This window comes from Heterodontus francisci, chromosome 13 (genome assembly GCF_036365525.1).
Source record: "Heterodontus francisci isolate sHetFra1 chromosome 13, sHetFra1.hap1, whole genome shotgun sequence".
Lineage (NCBI taxonomy): Eukaryota > Metazoa > Chordata > Chondrichthyes > Heterodontiformes > Heterodontidae > Heterodontus > Heterodontus francisci.
The window spans coordinates 85,612,693-85,631,980 of NC_090383.1; the positions used below are offsets into that span (position 1 = coordinate 85,612,693).

General features: G+C 41.2%; 1 protein-coding gene across 17 annotated transcripts in view; it reads right to left on the reverse strand.

The window, feature by feature from the left end:
• Window positions 1-231: 231 nt before the first annotated feature.
• The window catches only part of LOC137376473 (transcriptional-regulating factor 1-like), a 281,859-nt gene continuing 262,802 nt past the window's right edge, over window positions 232-19,288 (reverse strand). For all 17 annotated transcript variants that reach the window (XM_068045121.1, XM_068045115.1, XM_068045119.1 and 14 more), the window contains 3 exons: window positions 7,783-7,953; window positions 1,757-1,959; window positions 232-1,579 (listed from right to left, as the gene is read on the reverse strand). In XM_068045121.1, coding sequence (XP_067901222.1) covers window positions 1,273-1,579; window positions 1,757-1,959; window positions 7,783-7,953 — 681 coding nt within the window. In that variant the 3' untranslated portion in view covers window positions 232-1,272. The remainder of the gene's footprint in view (window positions 1,580-1,756; window positions 1,960-7,782; window positions 7,954-19,288) is intronic.

Consider the following 19,288-nt stretch of genomic DNA (forward strand, 5'->3'; position numbering starts at 1 on the left):
AGAAGCTGTCATCTTGGCAGTTATCAGTCTCATAATTGCCTGATTTAGGGCAAGTTAGTGCCTGGGTACCATGACATCACGTATATCTTAAATGTTATGTTATGCGCTAATTAGATTTGAGGAACTTGGGTAGTTGGTTGCAAGCACTTTGTTGCATAATGGAATTCTCTTTCAAAATAACTCTTATTTAAGGAACTCTGGAGGACAGAATAAAAAAAAAATCACTTTCTTTGATTAGTTTAATAGGAAAAAAATCAGTTAATCCCATCACATTTTTTAAAAAAACCTTCGGTACATATTCAAGCACAACTTACTTGTTGTGAAAGTGAGTATTAAATTCACAAGAAAATACTGCTTATTTTAAAGATGCCATCACTTATTAAAAATTACACACTCTCCCCAAGAATATGGCACAGAAGTCTTCCTCAAGGTTGTTTTTTGCATATATAACAAAAGCATTTTACAAAGTGAAGTCATTCACTGGTCTATACATAGTGCTTCATTCATAATGTGACAAATACACTGCATTCAGTTATAGCAGAAAGATAATGTATGGAAATGTCTCCATACACTCTTTAGAAAAAAAACAGTGCAATTAAAAAAAATAAATTACATTATGGAGTAAAAGGCATGCAATCTGGCCACTATCGGTACCCCAAAATTAATAAAATAAAGCTTTAATAACTCTGTTCAACATTGTAATAACAGAAAACAGCCCCAGTGAAAGATATGCATTCTTAGGCATTTTGACAATTTTACTTTCAAAAATATTTTTTCATAATAGAATTTTGGGATATAAAGTATTTACACCCTATCTGCTAGATAACACCAAGGAACAGCAGTTAAATAAATCCGTAAACAAATCAGATTTGACTATTTCTTTTAAAATATATATAATTTTGAACCTTATTTACAGCTTTTTTTGTTTCATTTTATAGGAAAGTAGACCATTTAATTTCTGAAACTTTTCTCAAAACAAAATCCTCTTTTCGTTAGCAAAAAAACCCCTTTGGTTTCAATGCTTTGAAATAATTTTTAACAAGCAGCCGAGAGGGAAAACTAAAAGTCCATGAGGCTTTGTTTAGCCTATATAATGGTATAAATGACAAACAGGCAAGTCAAGAGCAGTTTTATTTACACGCAACTCCCCTGGGAATTTTTTGCATACTGTATATGAATTAGCCTTAGGACTTCCTGATGACTTAGAAAAAGTAGCAGTTTTGTTCAATTAATTGTAATTGAGAAAAACTTTTATTCTATATAAAAACGGATTTACAATTCGTCATCCTGGAGAAATTCTCCATCTTCCCCATCTAAAAGTAGGTCTGCATCCATGACATCTGATTCATCCATCACATCTTCTAACTCCTGAATTATGTCATGATCCTCCACTTCCATGTGCTGCTTTACCATACTCATATGATCTGGATGAAGTATTACAGGTGCCAGTGGCGTAGCAGGTCTGACTGTTGCTATTTCACCAACTGCAAGAGCTTTCTGTGCCTTCTGTCGCTGCTGTTCCTCCTGCTGTCTATGTGTTTTCATGTGAGCATTTCTACTTTTAATCTTGTAAAACATCCTAAACATAGAAATGACACTTAAAACTATGTAGGCACAGTAAAATGCAAGAAAGCAATTGCTAGTTTCATTCAGATATGGAAACAAATAAGATAAAATAAAATGAAACTATGCAAAATGGGTAGCTTAATAAAAACTGCAGGAGACATTTAGGGGGAAAAAGTGCAATCTAACTTACTTTCCACATTCCTTACAAGGGAAAATTGTAGCAGCATCTGTTTCACCACTAGTTGTACTGTGTGCCGGGGAGTTCTTGACAGAGGTATAACCAGGCTGAGGTCCTCCCACTTTAAGTTTAACCGCAGAAGTCTGCTTTGGGATCTGGTTTGAACCACCGTGAATACGTGCATGGCCATTTAAAGCCTGTCTGGAGCTGAATATCTAAAATGGAAGGTGAAGAGAGATTCATTTTACTCACCCTACCATGCTGGATCTCTAAGTCAATTCAACAATACAGAACTTTTTCAGTAAGCTTTAGTCTTAAATGCATTACATTAAAAATTAATTGAGGGTGAATAAACTACTTGGAATACAAAGAGAAAAATGGTTTCACTATTAGGAACATAACCATTTAAAATCTTGCAAAAAAAACAGTACTCCAATAGCTATATGGAATGAATGTAAATGTTTCTATATTACCATCTACCATATGTAGAATTTGAAATGAACACATTTTGTGTAAAAAAAAACTTTAAAAGGTTGATATTCTGGGAAGAAAAAAATCTTTTCAATTTGTGCAATACTGTGATTTTTTCAAATATAACACCAATTGAGTTTGCTAGTAGTATGCTTACAGCATGTCTTCAATATTCCCCAAAAATGGTGCTCCTATAGAGGAAAACTTAGATAACAAAAATACTTGCAGCATTTATAGGAGTGCTGTTCAAATGTTTAATAGAACAAATTACTTTTAGATGGCAGTGATTATTATGCAGGGTTTCACAGGCCTCCCTCCACTCCAACCCCATGCTGAAAATTTGCAAAGTTGCCTGCTGCTGCTGGCTCTGGAACTCACAGGAGGTCATGAGCAACAAATTGCAAAGCACCAGAAAGTTATGCAAATACAGTGACCATATATTATCTGCTGAGGTCAAATGATTTATGTTTAGGTCATATAGCATCCAAATCGTGCCAGTGCTGCTACTTAGGGGATGCACTATTGGCCCTATAGCGCACAGTGCAAGTTAATAAAATCTGCTTTTCCATTCAAAGCATAGCAGAACGGCATTTCCTACTGAAGTTTGGCAGTCTGATATTCAAGCAGTATTTGAACATAGAACATTGTATTATTCTGTTTGTTGTCAGAGATTTAAAAATGTTGCAGTAATGAGAGTTATGCCACATCTTGCCTATTAGCTTTCTTTGTAGGTACTGATGTTTTTAATGGTTTAAACCAGCAGATGGCATCATTGTTCCATTCCCCCAACATTGTCTGTATGAGTTGCAAAAATTGCAGTAGAATTTTCTTTGAGCAAAAGTGTTAAATTATTCAGATGTGCAGACCCAAACTTTATCAGTAATTATAGCACACATTTTTTTTTAAGCTGTCTAAAAAAAAAGTTTACATAAAAATATTTAGACCTTTTTTTAAACTTTGAACTTACTGTTGCACCAGAAACAGTTCTGATACAATGTCTGCTTCTAGTAATCAGTGGGGATCCAAACATCCCATGTTGTGCTGAGATTGGCCAATATTGTACATCTGGCTATGGGAAGCTGCATCTGTTTAAGTGAAAGATATTCTTGTGGCATCTCTTGATCGGCTGCTTGAAAGTAGAGATCCCAGAACCATAGGATCATAGTACAGCAAAGGAAGAGGCCATTTGACCCATCGAGTTTGCACCTTTTTTTTTGAAGAGCAATCCAGTTATCCCACATCCCCGCTCTTTCCCTGCATCCTTGAAACTATTTCCCCTTAAAGTATTTATCCAATTCCCTTTTGAAGGCTACTATTGGATCTGTATCCACCACCCTAGAAGGCAGTACATTCCAAATCCTAACCGCTCATGTGTAAAACAAGCTTTGCTCATGTTGCCTCTGGTTCTTTGGTCAATCACCTTAAATCTATGCCCACTGGTTAGTGACCGCTCCGCTAAGGGAAAACATTTCTTCCCATCTATTCTATCAATGCCCCTCATAATTTTGTAAACCTCAATCAGGTCCCTCCTCAGCTCTAAAGATAACAACCCTAGTCTATCCAGTCTCTCTTCATAGCTGAAATGCTCCAGCCCAGGCAACATCCTGGTGAATCTCGTCTGCACCCTGTTCAGTGCAATCACATCCTTCCTATAGTGTGGTGACCAGAGCTGTATATAGTACTCCAGCTGTGGCCTAATTAGCATTTTATACAGCTCCATCATAACCTCCCTGCTCCTATATTCTATGCCTCGGCTAATAAAGGCAAGAATCCCACATGCCTTCTAAACCACCTTATCTACCTGTGCTGCTGCCTTCAGTGACCTATGGACAAGTACACCAAGGTCCCTCTGTACTTCCTAGGGTCCTACCATCCATTGTATATTCCCTTGCCTTGTTAGTCCTCCCAAAATGCATCACTTCACACTTCTCAGGATTAAATTCCATTTGCCACTGCTCCGCCCACCTATATCGTCCTGTAATCTCAGGCTTTCCTCCTCACTATTCACAACGCCAGCAATTTTCGTGTCATCTGCGAATTTACTGATCATGCCTCCTATATTCACATCTAAATCATTAATGTACACTACAAACAGCAAGGGTCCTAGCACTGATCCCTGCGGTACACCACTGGTCACAGGCTTCCACTCGCAAAAACAACCCTCGACCATCACCCTCTGCCTTCTGCCACTAAGTCAACTTTGGATCCAATTTGCCAACTTGCCCTGGATCCCATGGGCTCTTACCTTCTTAACCAATCTCCCGTGTGGGACCTTATCAAAAGCCTTAATGAAGTCCATGTAGACATCAACTGCTTTACCCTCACCTACACATCCAGTCACCTCCTCGAAAAATTCAATCAAGTTTGTTGGGCACGGTCTCCCCCTGAAAATTTGTGTCAGAGCCCCTGCTATCTCCTCCCTTGCTTCACATAACAGCCTGGGAAACATCTCATCTGGGCCTGGGGACTTAAGCCCGCTAAAACAGCTAATACTTCCTCCCTTTCAATGCTAATTTGTTGAAGTATATCACAATCCCCCTCCTTGATCTTTACACCTACATCATCCTTCTCCATAGTGAACACAGATGAAAAGTAATCATTGAAAACCTCCCTACGTCCTTCGGCTCCACACACAAATTGCCACTTTGGGCCCTACTCTTTCCCTAGTTATCTTCTTGCCCCTAATATACTTATAAAACACCTTGGGATTTTCCTTTATCTTGCCCGCCAGTGTTTTTTCATGTCCCCTCTTCGCTCTCCTAATTACTTTTTTAAGCACCCCCTACACTTTCTATACTCCTCTAGGGCCTCCTCTGTTTTCAGCCCTCTGAATTTGCCATAAGCTTCCTTTTTTTCCCTTATCCAATTGTCTAAATTGCTTGACATCCAGGGTTCCCTGGACTTGTTGGTCCTACCCTACATCGTAACGGGAACATGTTGGCCCTGAACTCTCACTATTTCCTTTTTGGATGATGTAGACTTTCCTACAAGTAGCTGCTCCCAGTCCACTTTGGCCAGATCCTGTTTTATCATATAGAAATCGGCCTTCCCCCAATTCAGTACTTTTATTTCTGGTCCCTCTTTGTCCTTTTCCATAACTACCTTAAATCTTACAGAGCTATAGACACTATCTATCCCCGAAATGCACCCCCACTGACACTTCTACCACTTGTCTGGCTTTATTCCCTAGGATTAGGTCCAATACCGTCCCTCCTCTTATAGGACTATCTACGTGCTGGCTCAAAAAGCTCTCCTGTATGCACTTTAAGAATTCCTCCCCCTTTAAGCCTTTTGCACTAAGACTATGCCTGTTGATATTGGGGAAGTTGAAATCCCCTACTATTATTACCCTATTATTTTTACACCTCTGAGATTTGCCTACATAGCTGCTCCTCTATTTCTCCCTGACTGTTTTGAGGCCTGTAATACACGCCCAGCCAAGTGATCGCCCCCCTTTTTGTTTTTAAGTTCTACCCATAGGGCCTCATTTGAGGAACCTTCTAAGATATCATCCTTCCTTACTCCGGTAATTGACTCCTTGATCAACAGTGCAATGCCACCTCCTCTTTTACACCCTCCCGTGTTACGCCTGAAGATTCTATACCCTGGAATATTGAGCTGCCAGTCCTGCCCTTCCCTCAACCATCTCTCTGTGATAGCAATATTATATTCCCATGTGTTAATCAACGCCTCAATTCATCTGCCTTACTAGTAAGAGTCCTTGCTTTAAAATAGACGCAATCCAGCCTTGCATTATTCGCTTGTGCTTTAACAGGTAAATATTTGCTCTGCCTTCCAGGCTGACTCAGTTTCTCTTCTATATTTGACTGTGCATCTTCCCCTACTGTACCTCCACTCTATACCCCATTCCCCTGCCAAATTAGTTTAAAACCCCCTCTCCAACAGCACTGGCAAACCCCCAGCAAGGATGTTGGTCCCATTCCAGTTCAGGTGCAACCTGTCCAACTTGTACAGGTCAGAAACAGACCCAGTGATCCAGGAAACTAAAGCCCTCCCTCCTGCACCATCTCTTCAGCCACGCATTCATCTGCTCTATCCTCCTATTCCTATACTCACTAGCACGTGGCAATGGGAGTAATCCAGAGATTACAACCTTTGAGGTCCTGCTTTTTAATCTGCTACCTAGTTCCCTAAATTCTTGTTGCAGGACCTCATCCCTCTTTCTACCTATGTCGTTGGTACCAATGTGTACCACGACCTCTGACTGTTCACCCTCCCCCTTCAGAATGTCCTGCAGCCGCTCTGTGACATCCTTGACCCTAGCATCAGGGAGACAACATACCATCCTGGAGACACGTTTGCAGGCACAGAAATGCCTGTCTGTACCCCTTACCATAGAATCCCCTATCACTATGGCTCTCCCACTCTTTTTCCTCCCATCCTGTGCAGCTGAGCCACCCGTGGTGCCACAGATTTGGCTCTTGCTGCATTCCCCTGAGAAGCTATCTCCCCCAACAGTGTCCAAAGCAGAAAATCTGTTGGATAGGGAGATGGACCCAGGGGACTCCTGCACTACCTGCCTAGTTCTTCTACTCCGCCTGGCGGCCACCCTTCCCTTTCTGCCTGAGCAATCTTTACCTACAGTGTGACCACCTCCCTGTACGTGCTATCCACGATGATCTCAGCCTCGCGGATACTCCACAGGAGCATAAAGCACAGGAACTCATATGCTTCGTTAACTGCTTTGCTGACCTGTCCTGCTACCTTCAAAAAATTGCGCACAAACAGTTTCAGGTGTCTTTGTTCTTGCACCCCCTTTAAAATTGTACCATTTAACGTGTGTTCTTTCTCCTCATTCTTCCTACCAAAATATATCACCTCTCACTTTTTTGCATTGAATTCCATCTGCCATGTGTTGTTCCACTCCACCAACCTACGTCCACTTATAGCATATTACTGTCTTCCTCAGTGTTTACTATACTTCCAAGTCATTAATGCATATCAAAAACAGCAGCCGTCATAGTACTGAACTTGGGGGAATGCCACTGTTTACTTCCCTCCAGTCCAGAAAACAGGCATTCACCACAACTCCGTTTTCTATCCCTCAGCCAATTTTGTATCAATGCTGTTACTACCCCCTTGGGCTTCAATTTTGCTAACAAGCCCAATATGTGGTACCCTTTTGAATACCTTTTGGAAGTGCATATGCAGAACATCAACTGCAATGCCCTCATTCACCCTTCTTGTTACCTTACCAAAAAACTCAAATCAAGTTTGTCAAAGATGATTTTCCTTCAGCAAAACTCTGCTGGCTTTTCTTTATTAGTTCATCCTTGCCCAAGCAGTTGGCTATTTTAACCAAGTAATTCCTACATAACCGAAGGCAGGATGAGCATTTTGAACTTCATTTTTCTCCCCCCTATTGGTTTTAGAAACCAAAAGGATTGAACTCGACCATCGTCTTGGGGACTATAAAGTACTATTTCTTAGAAAAGGGGTGGGAGGGAGGGAGTCATCAAAACAAAATTTGGGATCCTCCGACATAAAGTGTACTAAGTGGGCTGTATCCTGTTCATCTAATCTTGAAACCAACAACTGATACTTACTGCACCACAATTAGGCATTTCACACATAAATGTAGGCCCCTGAACAACTGGCTGTTCTATGGTAATCATCTGTAGTGGCAAGGGGGACTTCTGTACTTCTATATGCTCATCTTTATCTGATTTTCTGTCTTCTTCATCGTCATCCTCCAAATCTTCGTCTTCGTCACTAAACTACAGAAAGGAAGCAGAAATTATAATTCACTAAAAAGCAAATTTAGTGTTATCATAGACTGTACAATGTGTTTTATGATGTACCATTGTTGAAACCATGGTTTAAGACTGGAGTGCATGAAAATTTGTAGGCCAGTGCCATATAACGGTATTTGCATAGTGGCATGTATTGCTTTGATAAACATTGTGAAGGAGGATCGACTCTTAAGCATTTCACTTAAGTAGAATTTCTAGTATTTTCCTTATCTAGATGCTGAGGAAGCAGGATGTTGTTAATCCATTTTCATTTCAAGCCACCTTCAAGAAGTTAACCTCACACATCATTAATAGCCACTCGGGTGAGGCACCTGAAGGCCATCTGTACCCATGGAGCTATGTCGCAGCAGGAGTGCAGGGGAGAAAACCAACAGAGAGTAAATTACAACTGGAGACCACACAGTTTGCTCAAATAGTATCAAACTACAGCTTTCAGCCTTTTTCAATTTAATTATGCACACAAACATTAGAATAATTACACCACTTTTAAAGCAGATATATAAAAACACTACCCTTTCGGCTACTGTAGATCATTGATCACTTCATTAATCGGTTGGTGACTGTAGTTTACATATGTGTAGTTTAAATACATAATCTAGCCAATTATTCAGCGCAACTAGTTTGTAGTTTTTCTTTCATTGGTTTTAAAGTTGTACCTGGGCTGGTTTTTTGAAAGATGTATTTAATTAGTCCCACTTTTTCACTTAGAGCCCTGCAATTTGTTTTCCTTTTCAAGTTTATATTGTAGCAGCTTCCACCACCCTTTCAGGCAGTACATTCCAGATCATAACACTGTAACAAAAAAAAACAAATTCTCATCTCCCCTCTGGTTCTTTTGCCAATTATCTTCATAGCTGAGCATAGGTGAAAGTTAGCAAGTTCAGATCCTGGAATTAGGAAAGTGCAAAAACCATGAAACCACTCATTGAAATAAATCCCTTCAGGTGAAACTGGATGCTGCTGGATCTTGACAGACACCAGAACTCCACTAGGAATCTGAACCAACAGAAAATGGCAGACAGACTGCCAGCCAACCTCTTCTGCAAAAAATGCTTATTTGGATAGAGAATAAGTTTCTTAGAATGATTTCAAAGCTCACATTTCATTTTGTGATTCAAATGTCACTTATAAATCTGGCACCAATCTGAATTTCAGATGACTTAATAAACTGTGTGAGCAAACAAAGTGGCTGGGAATTTTATGAGTCCTGTGGCGTTTCCAATGGCTGAACTGCAAGTTGGCGGAACTTCCACTTACGTCCTTTTTCTGGTTTCGTATGCAATTTTACATCCAAATTAAAGATACAGTGAAGGACACTGAGACACGTGCGATCATGCAGCAGGGACAGACCTTCATTGGTGGAACCTACTGTCACTTTGTGAAGCACCATTGGCCACACATCAATAAACCATTCTGTTTTGCAAGCCACAAGGATCAGCAGCCTTTGGGAGCATATGCTGACTGTGACCCCCTCAATTTGGCTTTTTGCTTGTGACCGTTCCCTCTGCTAGCCAGTACCCCCCACCCACAGGACCCGGAGGTAGACAGCACTCATCTCTCCCTTTAGGCCCTTCATGACCATCTGTTCATTGACATGCACATATCAACTCACCACTCCCTGCAACCGCCCACAGCCAGCTCCAGCAACAACAACCACTACACACCCTGAACGCTTTCCTCCTCCCTCGTCTGTTCCTTCACCCAACTGAGACTCCAACCTGTCCTGCCCGAATACCCTCCCCTGCTCCTCTATGCATCTGAGAACCCCATCCTGTGTCCTCACCAGCTACCCTCCCCTGCCCCTCCAAGCACTCACCCCCCACCCCATGCATTCCCCGCTATCGCCAGAGAAGAATTGCCCTTGCTGATGCCGAGCCTGGAGCCATACATCTATTTCAATGTTGGCCTTCTTGGTGTCGATAAGTGCAACACATGAAACCACTGACCTCAGACACAACTGCACATAGCCGACTGACGTATGCCACCTTTAAACCAATGTCAACTGGGTGGCACGGGAATACCGTTCACCGCTAATTTCATCTGGCAGGTAGGACTTAATTTGGAATATGTGTAGGGTAATGAGTATTCATGGTATGGAAATGCATGCAACGCTGCAATCCGCCACCATGCTGGGGGAGGCCTGGACCGCCACAAACACGCTGCTGACTTAAATGCAATACAAAACTCACCATCGGAAATCTGAAAAGAACAAATCACATCTAATTCAATCAGCTCGCCCGTCACCAAAACTGCTCCTGAAGGGCCAAGAACACTCCTCCCAGTTGTTTGTAACCATCAGCAAAACCCTACACTAAAATTTTTCATAAGGTACTTTTAAAAAATGAAAGCAAATTGACAAATATAGTTCCAATTTAAAAAAAATCATAATCTTAGTTTTAAAAAAATGATTATGTCTACTTTGGTAGTGTAACATTATGACCCACTGAAGCTACAATACACTGTGCTAAAAGGCAACAGGTCACAGGTCGGCTGAATTTTACCAGTCCCCCAAGGTCGGGGGTCATAGTGGGGTGGGGACCCGGAAAATACTTCCGGGAGAGGCCCACCATGGGCCTCGCTGCTGGGAAGACCCCGCTCCATTTTACCAGCGGTGGCGAGGCATCCCTCCCACCACTCAGTGAAAAAAACTTAATTAACATATTTAAATAAATGATAATTACAAGATAATTACTTAGCTTGTCGCTACGGCCGTCCCATGCCGATGTTCCGGTCGGTTGCCGGAAGTCCTGTGCCTTTGGATCTCCGTTTGGGGATCCAAGGCGTAACACTGGTGGGGAGGGGGGGGTGGGTGCAGGGAAAACTTCTACTATTGGCTGAGGGGATGGAGGGAAGGGGTTGAAGGGCAAAGGTATTAAAGTTTGGAGGGGGGGGGGAGGCAGTTTGATATGGTTAGAAAATTTTTTTTGTGTGGAAAAAGCAATAAATGAAGTGTTCGGTTATTGCGGGGTGGGAGAGGGGCTTTGATCTTTTATTAAATTTATAAATGTAAATGTTCCCTCCACTTCAAATTCAAATTACCTGTAAGGGCTTGAAACCCTTTAAAAATGGCGCCGCGCTTGCACAGTTGCACCCGATGCCACTGCCGGGGACAGTGCAACCGCCCCCTCTACGTCATCGGGAGCGGTCGTTCAGTCCCTTCCATGTTAATGAGCCAACGGCGATGTCCTAGTAAAATGCAGCCTAGGTTGTTTTTCCCTGGCATGTGCTGAATTAGATGATAGCTTGGGATTACTTAACTATTCTCAATTTACTTGATCTTTTCTGCTACTCTTTTCAACCTGGGTTGTGTCATGCACTTTGAGTGTGACTGAGCTAGAAAGAGAGAAGAAAAACAAACAAAACACATCAGCCAATGCTTTCAATTACTATTCAGCAACTGCTGCTGAAAATGGGCAAGTCTAAATATCAGCTTAGCACCAAACTGTGCTCTGAAACAATGGCCAACATGATCAAATCACCAGCATTCAGGAACAGATCTTTGCTTTCTAGATAACACAAAAATGCAATTCCACCTGATCTTTTTCTTTGGCAAACTGACTGGCCTCCAGTTCATCAGTGGTGGGAGTAGAGATTTAGGAAGGCAAAGAGCATGTTGGTCTTTATTGCAAGGGAACTTGAGTACAAGAACATATAAGTCTTGCTACAAATGTACAGGGCTTTGGTGAGACCTCACCTGGAGTACTTTGCGCTGATTTGGTCTCTATTTCTAAGGAAGGGGATACTTGCCTTGGAAGTGGTACAGCGACGGTTCACTAGATTTGTTCCTGGGATGAGAGGATTGCTCTTTGATGACAGGCTGAGTGAGCTGGGTCTCCATTCTCTGGAGTTTAGAAGTATGAAAAGTGATTTCATTGAAACATATAAGATTCTTAAGAGGCCTGACAGAATAGACAACAAGAGGAATAAAATCAGAAAGTGCTAGAAATACTCAGCAAGTCTGGCAGCATCTGTGGAGAGAAACAGAGCCAACGTTTCAAGTGTGAGGAAGACATAAGGAGTCTGTAAAGGGATTTAGATAGGTTGAGTGAGTGGGCAAAAATTTGGCAGATGAGTATAACATGGGAAAATGTAAACTTGTCCACTTTGGTAGGAAGAATAGGAAAGCAGTATAATTTTAAATGGAGAGAAATTGCAGAACTCGGAGGTGCGGAGGGATCTGGGTATCCTGGTACATGATTCACGTGTGCAGGTTTTTTTTTTCTCTTTCTTTGGCCTCCTTATCTCGAGAGACAATGGGTAAGCGCCTGGAGGTGGTCAGTGGTGTACATTATTCACGTGTGCAGGTACAGCAATGGATAAGGAAGACAAATCGAATGTTGTTGTTTATTGCAAGGGGAATGAAATATAAAAGTAAGGTTTCGCTACAGTTGTACAGGGCTTTGGTGAGACCATATTTGGAGTACTGTGTACAGTTTTGGTCTCCTTACTTAAGAAAGGATACAATTGCATTAGCAGTTCAGAGAAGGTTCACTCAACTGATTCCTGGGATGAAGGGGTCATCTTATGTGGAAAGGTTGGACAGGTTGGACCTGAATCCATTGGAGTTGAGAAGAATGAGAGATGATTTTATTGAAACATACAAGACCTAAGAGAACTTGAAAGGGTGGATGCTGAAAGGATGTTTCCCCTTATGGGAGAGACTATAACCAGGGGACACAGTTTAAAAATAAAGGGTCTTCCATTTAAGACAGAGATGAGAATTTTTTTTTTTACCTCAGAGGGTCATTAGTCTGTAGAATTCTCTTCCCCAGAGAGCAGTGGAGGCAGGGTCATTGAATATTTTAAAGGCAGAGTTAGATAGATTTATGGTTGACAAGCGAGTCAAAGGGTCTAGGTGTAGAGAGTTGAGGCCACAATCAGATCAGCCATGATCTTATCAAATGGCGGAGCAGGCTTGAGGGGCCGAATGGCCCACTCCTGTTCCTAATTCGTATGTTCGTACAGGTCGATGATCTTTCATCAGATTACAGAGGCTGGGGAAATCTAGGGCAGCACAGTGGCGCAGTGGTTAGCACCGCAGCCTCACAGCTCCAGGGACCAGGGTTCGATTCTGGGTACTGCCTGTGCGGAGTTTGCAAGTTCTCCCTGTGTCTGCGTGGGTTTTCGCCGGGTGCTCCGGTTTCCTCCCACATCCAAAAGACTTGCAGGTGATAGGTAAATTGGCCGTTGTAAATTGCCCCTAGTGTAGGGAGGTGATAGGGAATATGGGACTACTGTAGGGTTAGTATAAATGGGTGGTTGTTGGTCGGCACAGACTCGGTGGGCCGAAGGGCCTGTTTCAGTGCTGTATCTCTAAATAAAAATAAAAACATGGGGCACAGCCTCAGGATAAGGGACAATTATTTAGGACTGAGATGAGGAGAAATTTCTTCACTCAGAGTTGTGAATCTTTGGAATTCTCTACCCCAGACGATTGTGGATGCTCTAGCGATGAGTCTCTTCAAGTCTGGGATAGATAGATTTTTGATCTCTCGGGAATAAAGGGATATGGGTACTGGGCAGGAAAGTAGAGTTGAGGTAGATCAGCCATGATCATATTGAATGTGACAGCAAGCTCAAGGGGTCATACGGTCTACTCCTGCTTTTCATGTTCTTATCAAATATCACACATGATGGAAATTAAGCATCCACTGCATCATGTAGCTGGAGAGCCATTTTATCTCTAGATGTTGAATGCCTGTATCTAACATATGGTTCAGGGGAGGCCGAGTTGAAAAGATTACTACTGCCTGGCCTTGCAATAAGGCTATTAGTTTTACTTTAATCCAATGACCTATTAAAAGGGGTCCTTTGTGTCTCAAAATAAGCTAGCATTTCAATAGCAGCCAACTGCCCTTCAATTAGTGCAAACACCTGATATCCTGACTCATGAGCAGCAGTTGGGGGTGCTACAAAAATATCTAAACGAGTTGACATTTTATTATTGGTGTGGTAAATTCATTGGGCACTTGTGGCCAGATCACCATTCACAGGAGACTCAACACCACTATTTGTATGGGTCAAGCGACTGGTAATATGTCACAATATATTTCTGTCATTTAAATACAATTTCAATAATCCCATTCTAATACAAGTGGTTATATTGAATATACATATTCAACATCCCATCACTTCTGGTGGGTAAACCAACTGACAAAGCTGTGGTGGAGTGGTACTGTCAATGGACTATTAAGCCAGAGACCCAGGCCAATACTCTGGGGACACGGGTTCAAATCCCATCATGGCAACCAGTGGAATTTAAATTCAATTAATTAATAAAAATCTGGAATTGAAAGCTAGTCTCAGTAATGGGGACCATGCAAGGACCATCGATTGTCGTAAAAACCCATCTGGTTCACTAACGTCCTTTAGGGAAGGAAATCTGCCGCCCTTACCTGGCCCTACATGTGACTCCAGACCCACAGCAATGTTGATGACACTTAACTGCCCACTGAAACCAAGCCGAGCAAGCTATTCAGTTGTATAAAACCATTACACAAAAGTTGAAAGACTACAGTGGTTCATGAAGGCAGCTCACCACCAACTTCTCAAAGGCAATTAGGGTTGGGCAACAAATGCCGGCTTTGCCAGTGACGCTCACATCCCATTAAACTAATACAAAAAAAATCATCCAGCTCATCCTACATTAGAAACTGAACATCAGACCTTCCCAATTGACATGGCTCAGTGCTAGATTAGATAGTATGTTTACCAAGCCATCGGGCAAATAATAAAACAATGGCCTAGAATTTGCTGGAATGGTGACTTTGACCCCGAACACCACTGAGTGCACTGACCCTCCGGTAGCAAATTTTGCCAACATTTTCTGGGAAGCTGATCAGACTAGAGCACAACAAAGATAGTGGCAAAAGCAAAATACTGTGGATGCTGAAAATCAAATAAAAACCGAAAATGCTGGAAATATTCAGTAGGTCTGGCAGCATCTTTGGAGAGAGAAATGTAACGTTTCAGGTCGATGAACTTTCATTAGAGTGGCAATTTGGAAGCAGTGCAGCCAATGGCCATTGACAAATGTTTGCTATCAATTCCAAATCTCCTAAACAGCATAGCATTACTCATCCACATTTTATTCTCGTTTTTAATCTATGAGTCACATTTTGAGAATTTATCACAATTGTTACATTACTTATTTTGTTTTCTGAAGTTATTCCTGGGTGTAATATGTGCAGCACGTGTGGCTGCAGCTGTACAAACTAATAGAAGGCTTCTAAATAGTTTTCAGATGCTGGTGGGAAAATTCATTTCAAAGCAAGTGTCCTGCATTTGGCAGGGGAAATATATGGAAAATTAATTGCAGGATCTGTAGGAAGTAATTAATTATTAATTTCTCAGCTATCCTTGCCAGACATTCTTAGCAGGTGCAACTGTATGATCTCTAATAGTCATCTTAACTCTTTTAATAGGGCTATTTTACATTTATTCCCTCAACAAAATTTACTGATACATTACCCCTTTAATATGGAATTGAATGTATATGTCAACAAGAATTCTAAAAATAACATATATTTGGATCGATACGCCATGATAAAATTAGAGACCGAGATTGTCAAGGGACCAGAGAAGAGTGAATCAATACAAGTATTAAATGGCTTTTAAAAATTCAATTCGATTCAACAGGAAACCTTTTGGCCAGCTAGTCTGTCCGAAAGATAACTGTTCTTGCATTAACTAAATAAATCAACAAAGCTCAATAAAATCAAGGAAATCGATCTTGGAACAATAAATCACACTATTTTCAGGTTACCAGTGCCATTCTGATTCAGTCTGAGTGACGATGTCAATCCAGCAAATTGGGCATTGCCATTGATTTTATGGGGTGCGGAGGGGGGAAGCAGAGGTAGGAGAATTGAATTCTCACTGTTGAGTTGAGTATCATGGCAAAGCAGCGGAGAGGGTCCCAGCAAATATTACCATGGTGTACGTAACAATCCAAATCACTAATGCTGTAATTTCCTGGAAATAGTAACGGTGTGTACCCTAGATGTACCTCTAGCAACTTCTTGCATATATTTAACAACCACCTGCCAACTCAAAAGATGAATAATTGTAAAATACATTCATTTCTTCAGTCTCAAAAGTACAATGCAGCCATCTATAAACATTGAGCTTGCTGTAGGGGAGAAAGAACATAATTGGTACATAATTAACTCAATAAAGAAGGCAGCATTTAAATGTGAATAGTCCACCTTGCTTTATTAACTAATCTCAGATCTCATCAGTAGCATTTGCTAAGAACGAGAGGAACAAAGGTGCTGGGAATTCTACCATTAATGGATAACATTGCAGCAGTAACATTTAAATAGCTGGGAATGGGGCTGAGAATAAATCCAGCTATTAAAGGAAGAAAATTAAAGTCATTTTGAGACAGTGTCACAGTAGACCAAATACAGATCAGAATGAAATTACATATACTTGTACATACACCAATGTAATCTGAAAATTTGGTATAGATTACACATCACGCAAAGTAATATAAATTTGCATTTAGTGTTCCAAAATAAGGTCTATCTTCTACTTTGCCTAATGTTGCTTTATAAATAACAAGGATAAAATAACTAAAAAAAAAAAGAGCAATTTCCAACAGATTAGGTTTTAAAAATTCTAATGGTGCACAGAAGTAGTGGTACCTATAATATCTGAAACAGAAAGCTGCAAAAGTGTACTTTCCCCCCAAACAAAAACTCCATTTCCAAAAGAAACTATAACTGGAAAAGCTAAGGAGGGCAAAATTGGATAGCACCAGCTTGTTGACGTAAACTGGACGCAAATAATGATCCCTGTGCCGAAACAGGTAAGCCTGAGGCACACTTGATATTGGGCCTCAAGCCTCATTTAAAATTGACCAAAAACCTGTGAGCACCTGTGGTCCTTCCCCAGGCAGCTTGCCAGCAAAGTGTGTTTTAAAGTTCAGGCTGCTGTACTACCAGCAAAGGCCCTTAGGTGCTGGGAGGGAGGATGAGGTAATCGACAACAGTCGTGGGGCTGCTGTGGAGCCAGAGGGACCTCTCCCGATCTTCCCAGCTCCACATTCAGATTAGTTTAAAAGAAGCAACATCTTTTTGGTGGCAGCCTCCAGCAGCCCCTCAAAAGGACCACCTGTTAGCATAATCAAGTCTACATGCAGCCCAAGTGCAGCATATCCTGCGCTGGCTGCATTCAGGGCAGCCCAATTTCAGGAAGAGATCCTCAAACAGGTGTTAGGCCCCGATCCAACATGCAACAGCCATGGGTTCTGGATGCCGATATGTCAGCCTTTAGCAATATGGTAGGTGGCAAACTTTGCCACACAGGTTAGGCACCAACGCACATTGCCCATCACATTGGACGCTCAGGCTTAGACACCCGTTTAAGCCTGCAAAATGGGCTCATCGTTAGTGAATTTCTAGGTCAGAGTCTGCATCAGTCACTGATTTCTACTGCCTCCCACCTAGGAACGAGAGGATGTTATTGTTCAACAGCGATTCAATTTATATTACAGGAGGAGGAACTAGTGAATCAGTGAGCAATACAATGCTTTGAATGGAAGGCATTTTTTTTTTGTTCTTTCAGTTTTCTCCCTTCATTTCCTGAAAGTATTGATTCTTTCTGGAATATAGTTCCATGGGCACCAATCAACTCCCATATACAGTTTTCAAATGACCATTTCTCATGTGTGGACCTCAACAGCAAATGTCATGGGCTATTTCACCTATTTGAAAAGGAGAGAGGAGCTCAGTGGCCGAATGGTTAAGCAGCTATGAAAACAAACCAAATGGTTATACTTCCTGTGCTCCTCCAGCACTATCATGTTCAGCTAAATACCAAGATGCTAGTTGACTTCAAAAATAAAAATAGAAAATGCTGGAAATACTCAGCAGGTCTGACAGCATCTGTGGAGAGAGAAACAGAGGTAATGTTTCAGGTCTGTGACCTTTCATCAGAACACCAATGAAAGCGCAAACCTGAAACGTTAACTGTGCTTCTCTCTCTACAGATACTGCCAGACCTGCTGAGTAGTTCCAGAATTTTCCATTTATATTTCAGGTTTCCAGCATCTGCAGTATTCTTATTTTGTACCAGTTGACTTCAATCCTGACCCAACATGCTACTTGCTTAAATTTAAACTAAATTTAGATCAATGGTTATAGTAACAAAAGAAACCCAAAAGCACATATATTGAGACAATTTAGAAGAGTAACGTTTCTCAATAAGGTGGTAAGAATCTTAGTAATGAAGAAAAGTGCAGCATTTCTCATTAGATAGTATGAGATATTTCCCCATTCCTTACAGCTTCCTGTTCAAATACTATTTGTCCTCTGGCTTCTGAACTGAAGTATACTCTTCTCACTATCCATTGTTAGCTCCAAAGCTGAAGCTTTGATCCCCTGCTCTCAATTGGAATTCAGTGCCAGAAGCTTCCTTCCTAAGACACCTCATCTACGGCATGCCTCTTTTTAATGGAAAAGGACAAAGATAGACCAAAAGTAAATTTTAAATTGGTGAAAGGACAATTTTACTAAGCTGAGATGTGATTTGGCAAAAGTGGACTAGAAATAGCTACTTGTAGGCAAATCAGAGCAGTGGAAGCATTCACGCAGGAGAAAGATAGGGTTTAGAACAAATATGTTTCTACAACAAACTCCCAAATCTAGACTCCCCCCAACTCCCAGATCTCAAAAAGCGTACAGGATAGGATAAAGCAAAAAACAGAAGCTTATGTCAGATACTGAGAGTTCAATATGGTAGAAAACCTGAAGGAGTGCAAAAAGTGCAGGAGTGAAATTAAAAAAGGAAATTAGGAAAACAAAGAGAAGACATGAAAAAATATTGGCAAACAAAATTAAGGTAAACTCAAAGATCTTTTATAAATACATAAAGAGCAAGAGGATAACTAAGGAAAGCGTAGGGCTGATTAGAGGCCAAAAAGGTAACTTGCGTGTGGAGGTGAAAGACGTGGTATGGTCCTGAAAGAATACCTCATGACCATCTTAACAAAAGAGGGGGATGATGCAGACATTGTAGTTAAGAAGGAGAAGTGTGAAATATTGGATAGTATAAAAAGAGGGAGAGAAGTAATATCAAAGAGGTTAGCATCTTTGAAGTGGATAAACTACCAGGGCCTGATGAAATGTATCCTTGGCTGCTAAGAGAAGCAAAGGAGGAAATAGTCAAAGATCTAACCATCATTTTCCAATCCTCTCTGGCTACAGGTGTAGTGCCGGAGGACTGCTAATATTATACTCTTGTTTTAAAAGGGAGGCACGGATAGACTGAATAATTACAGGTCAGCTAGCCTAAT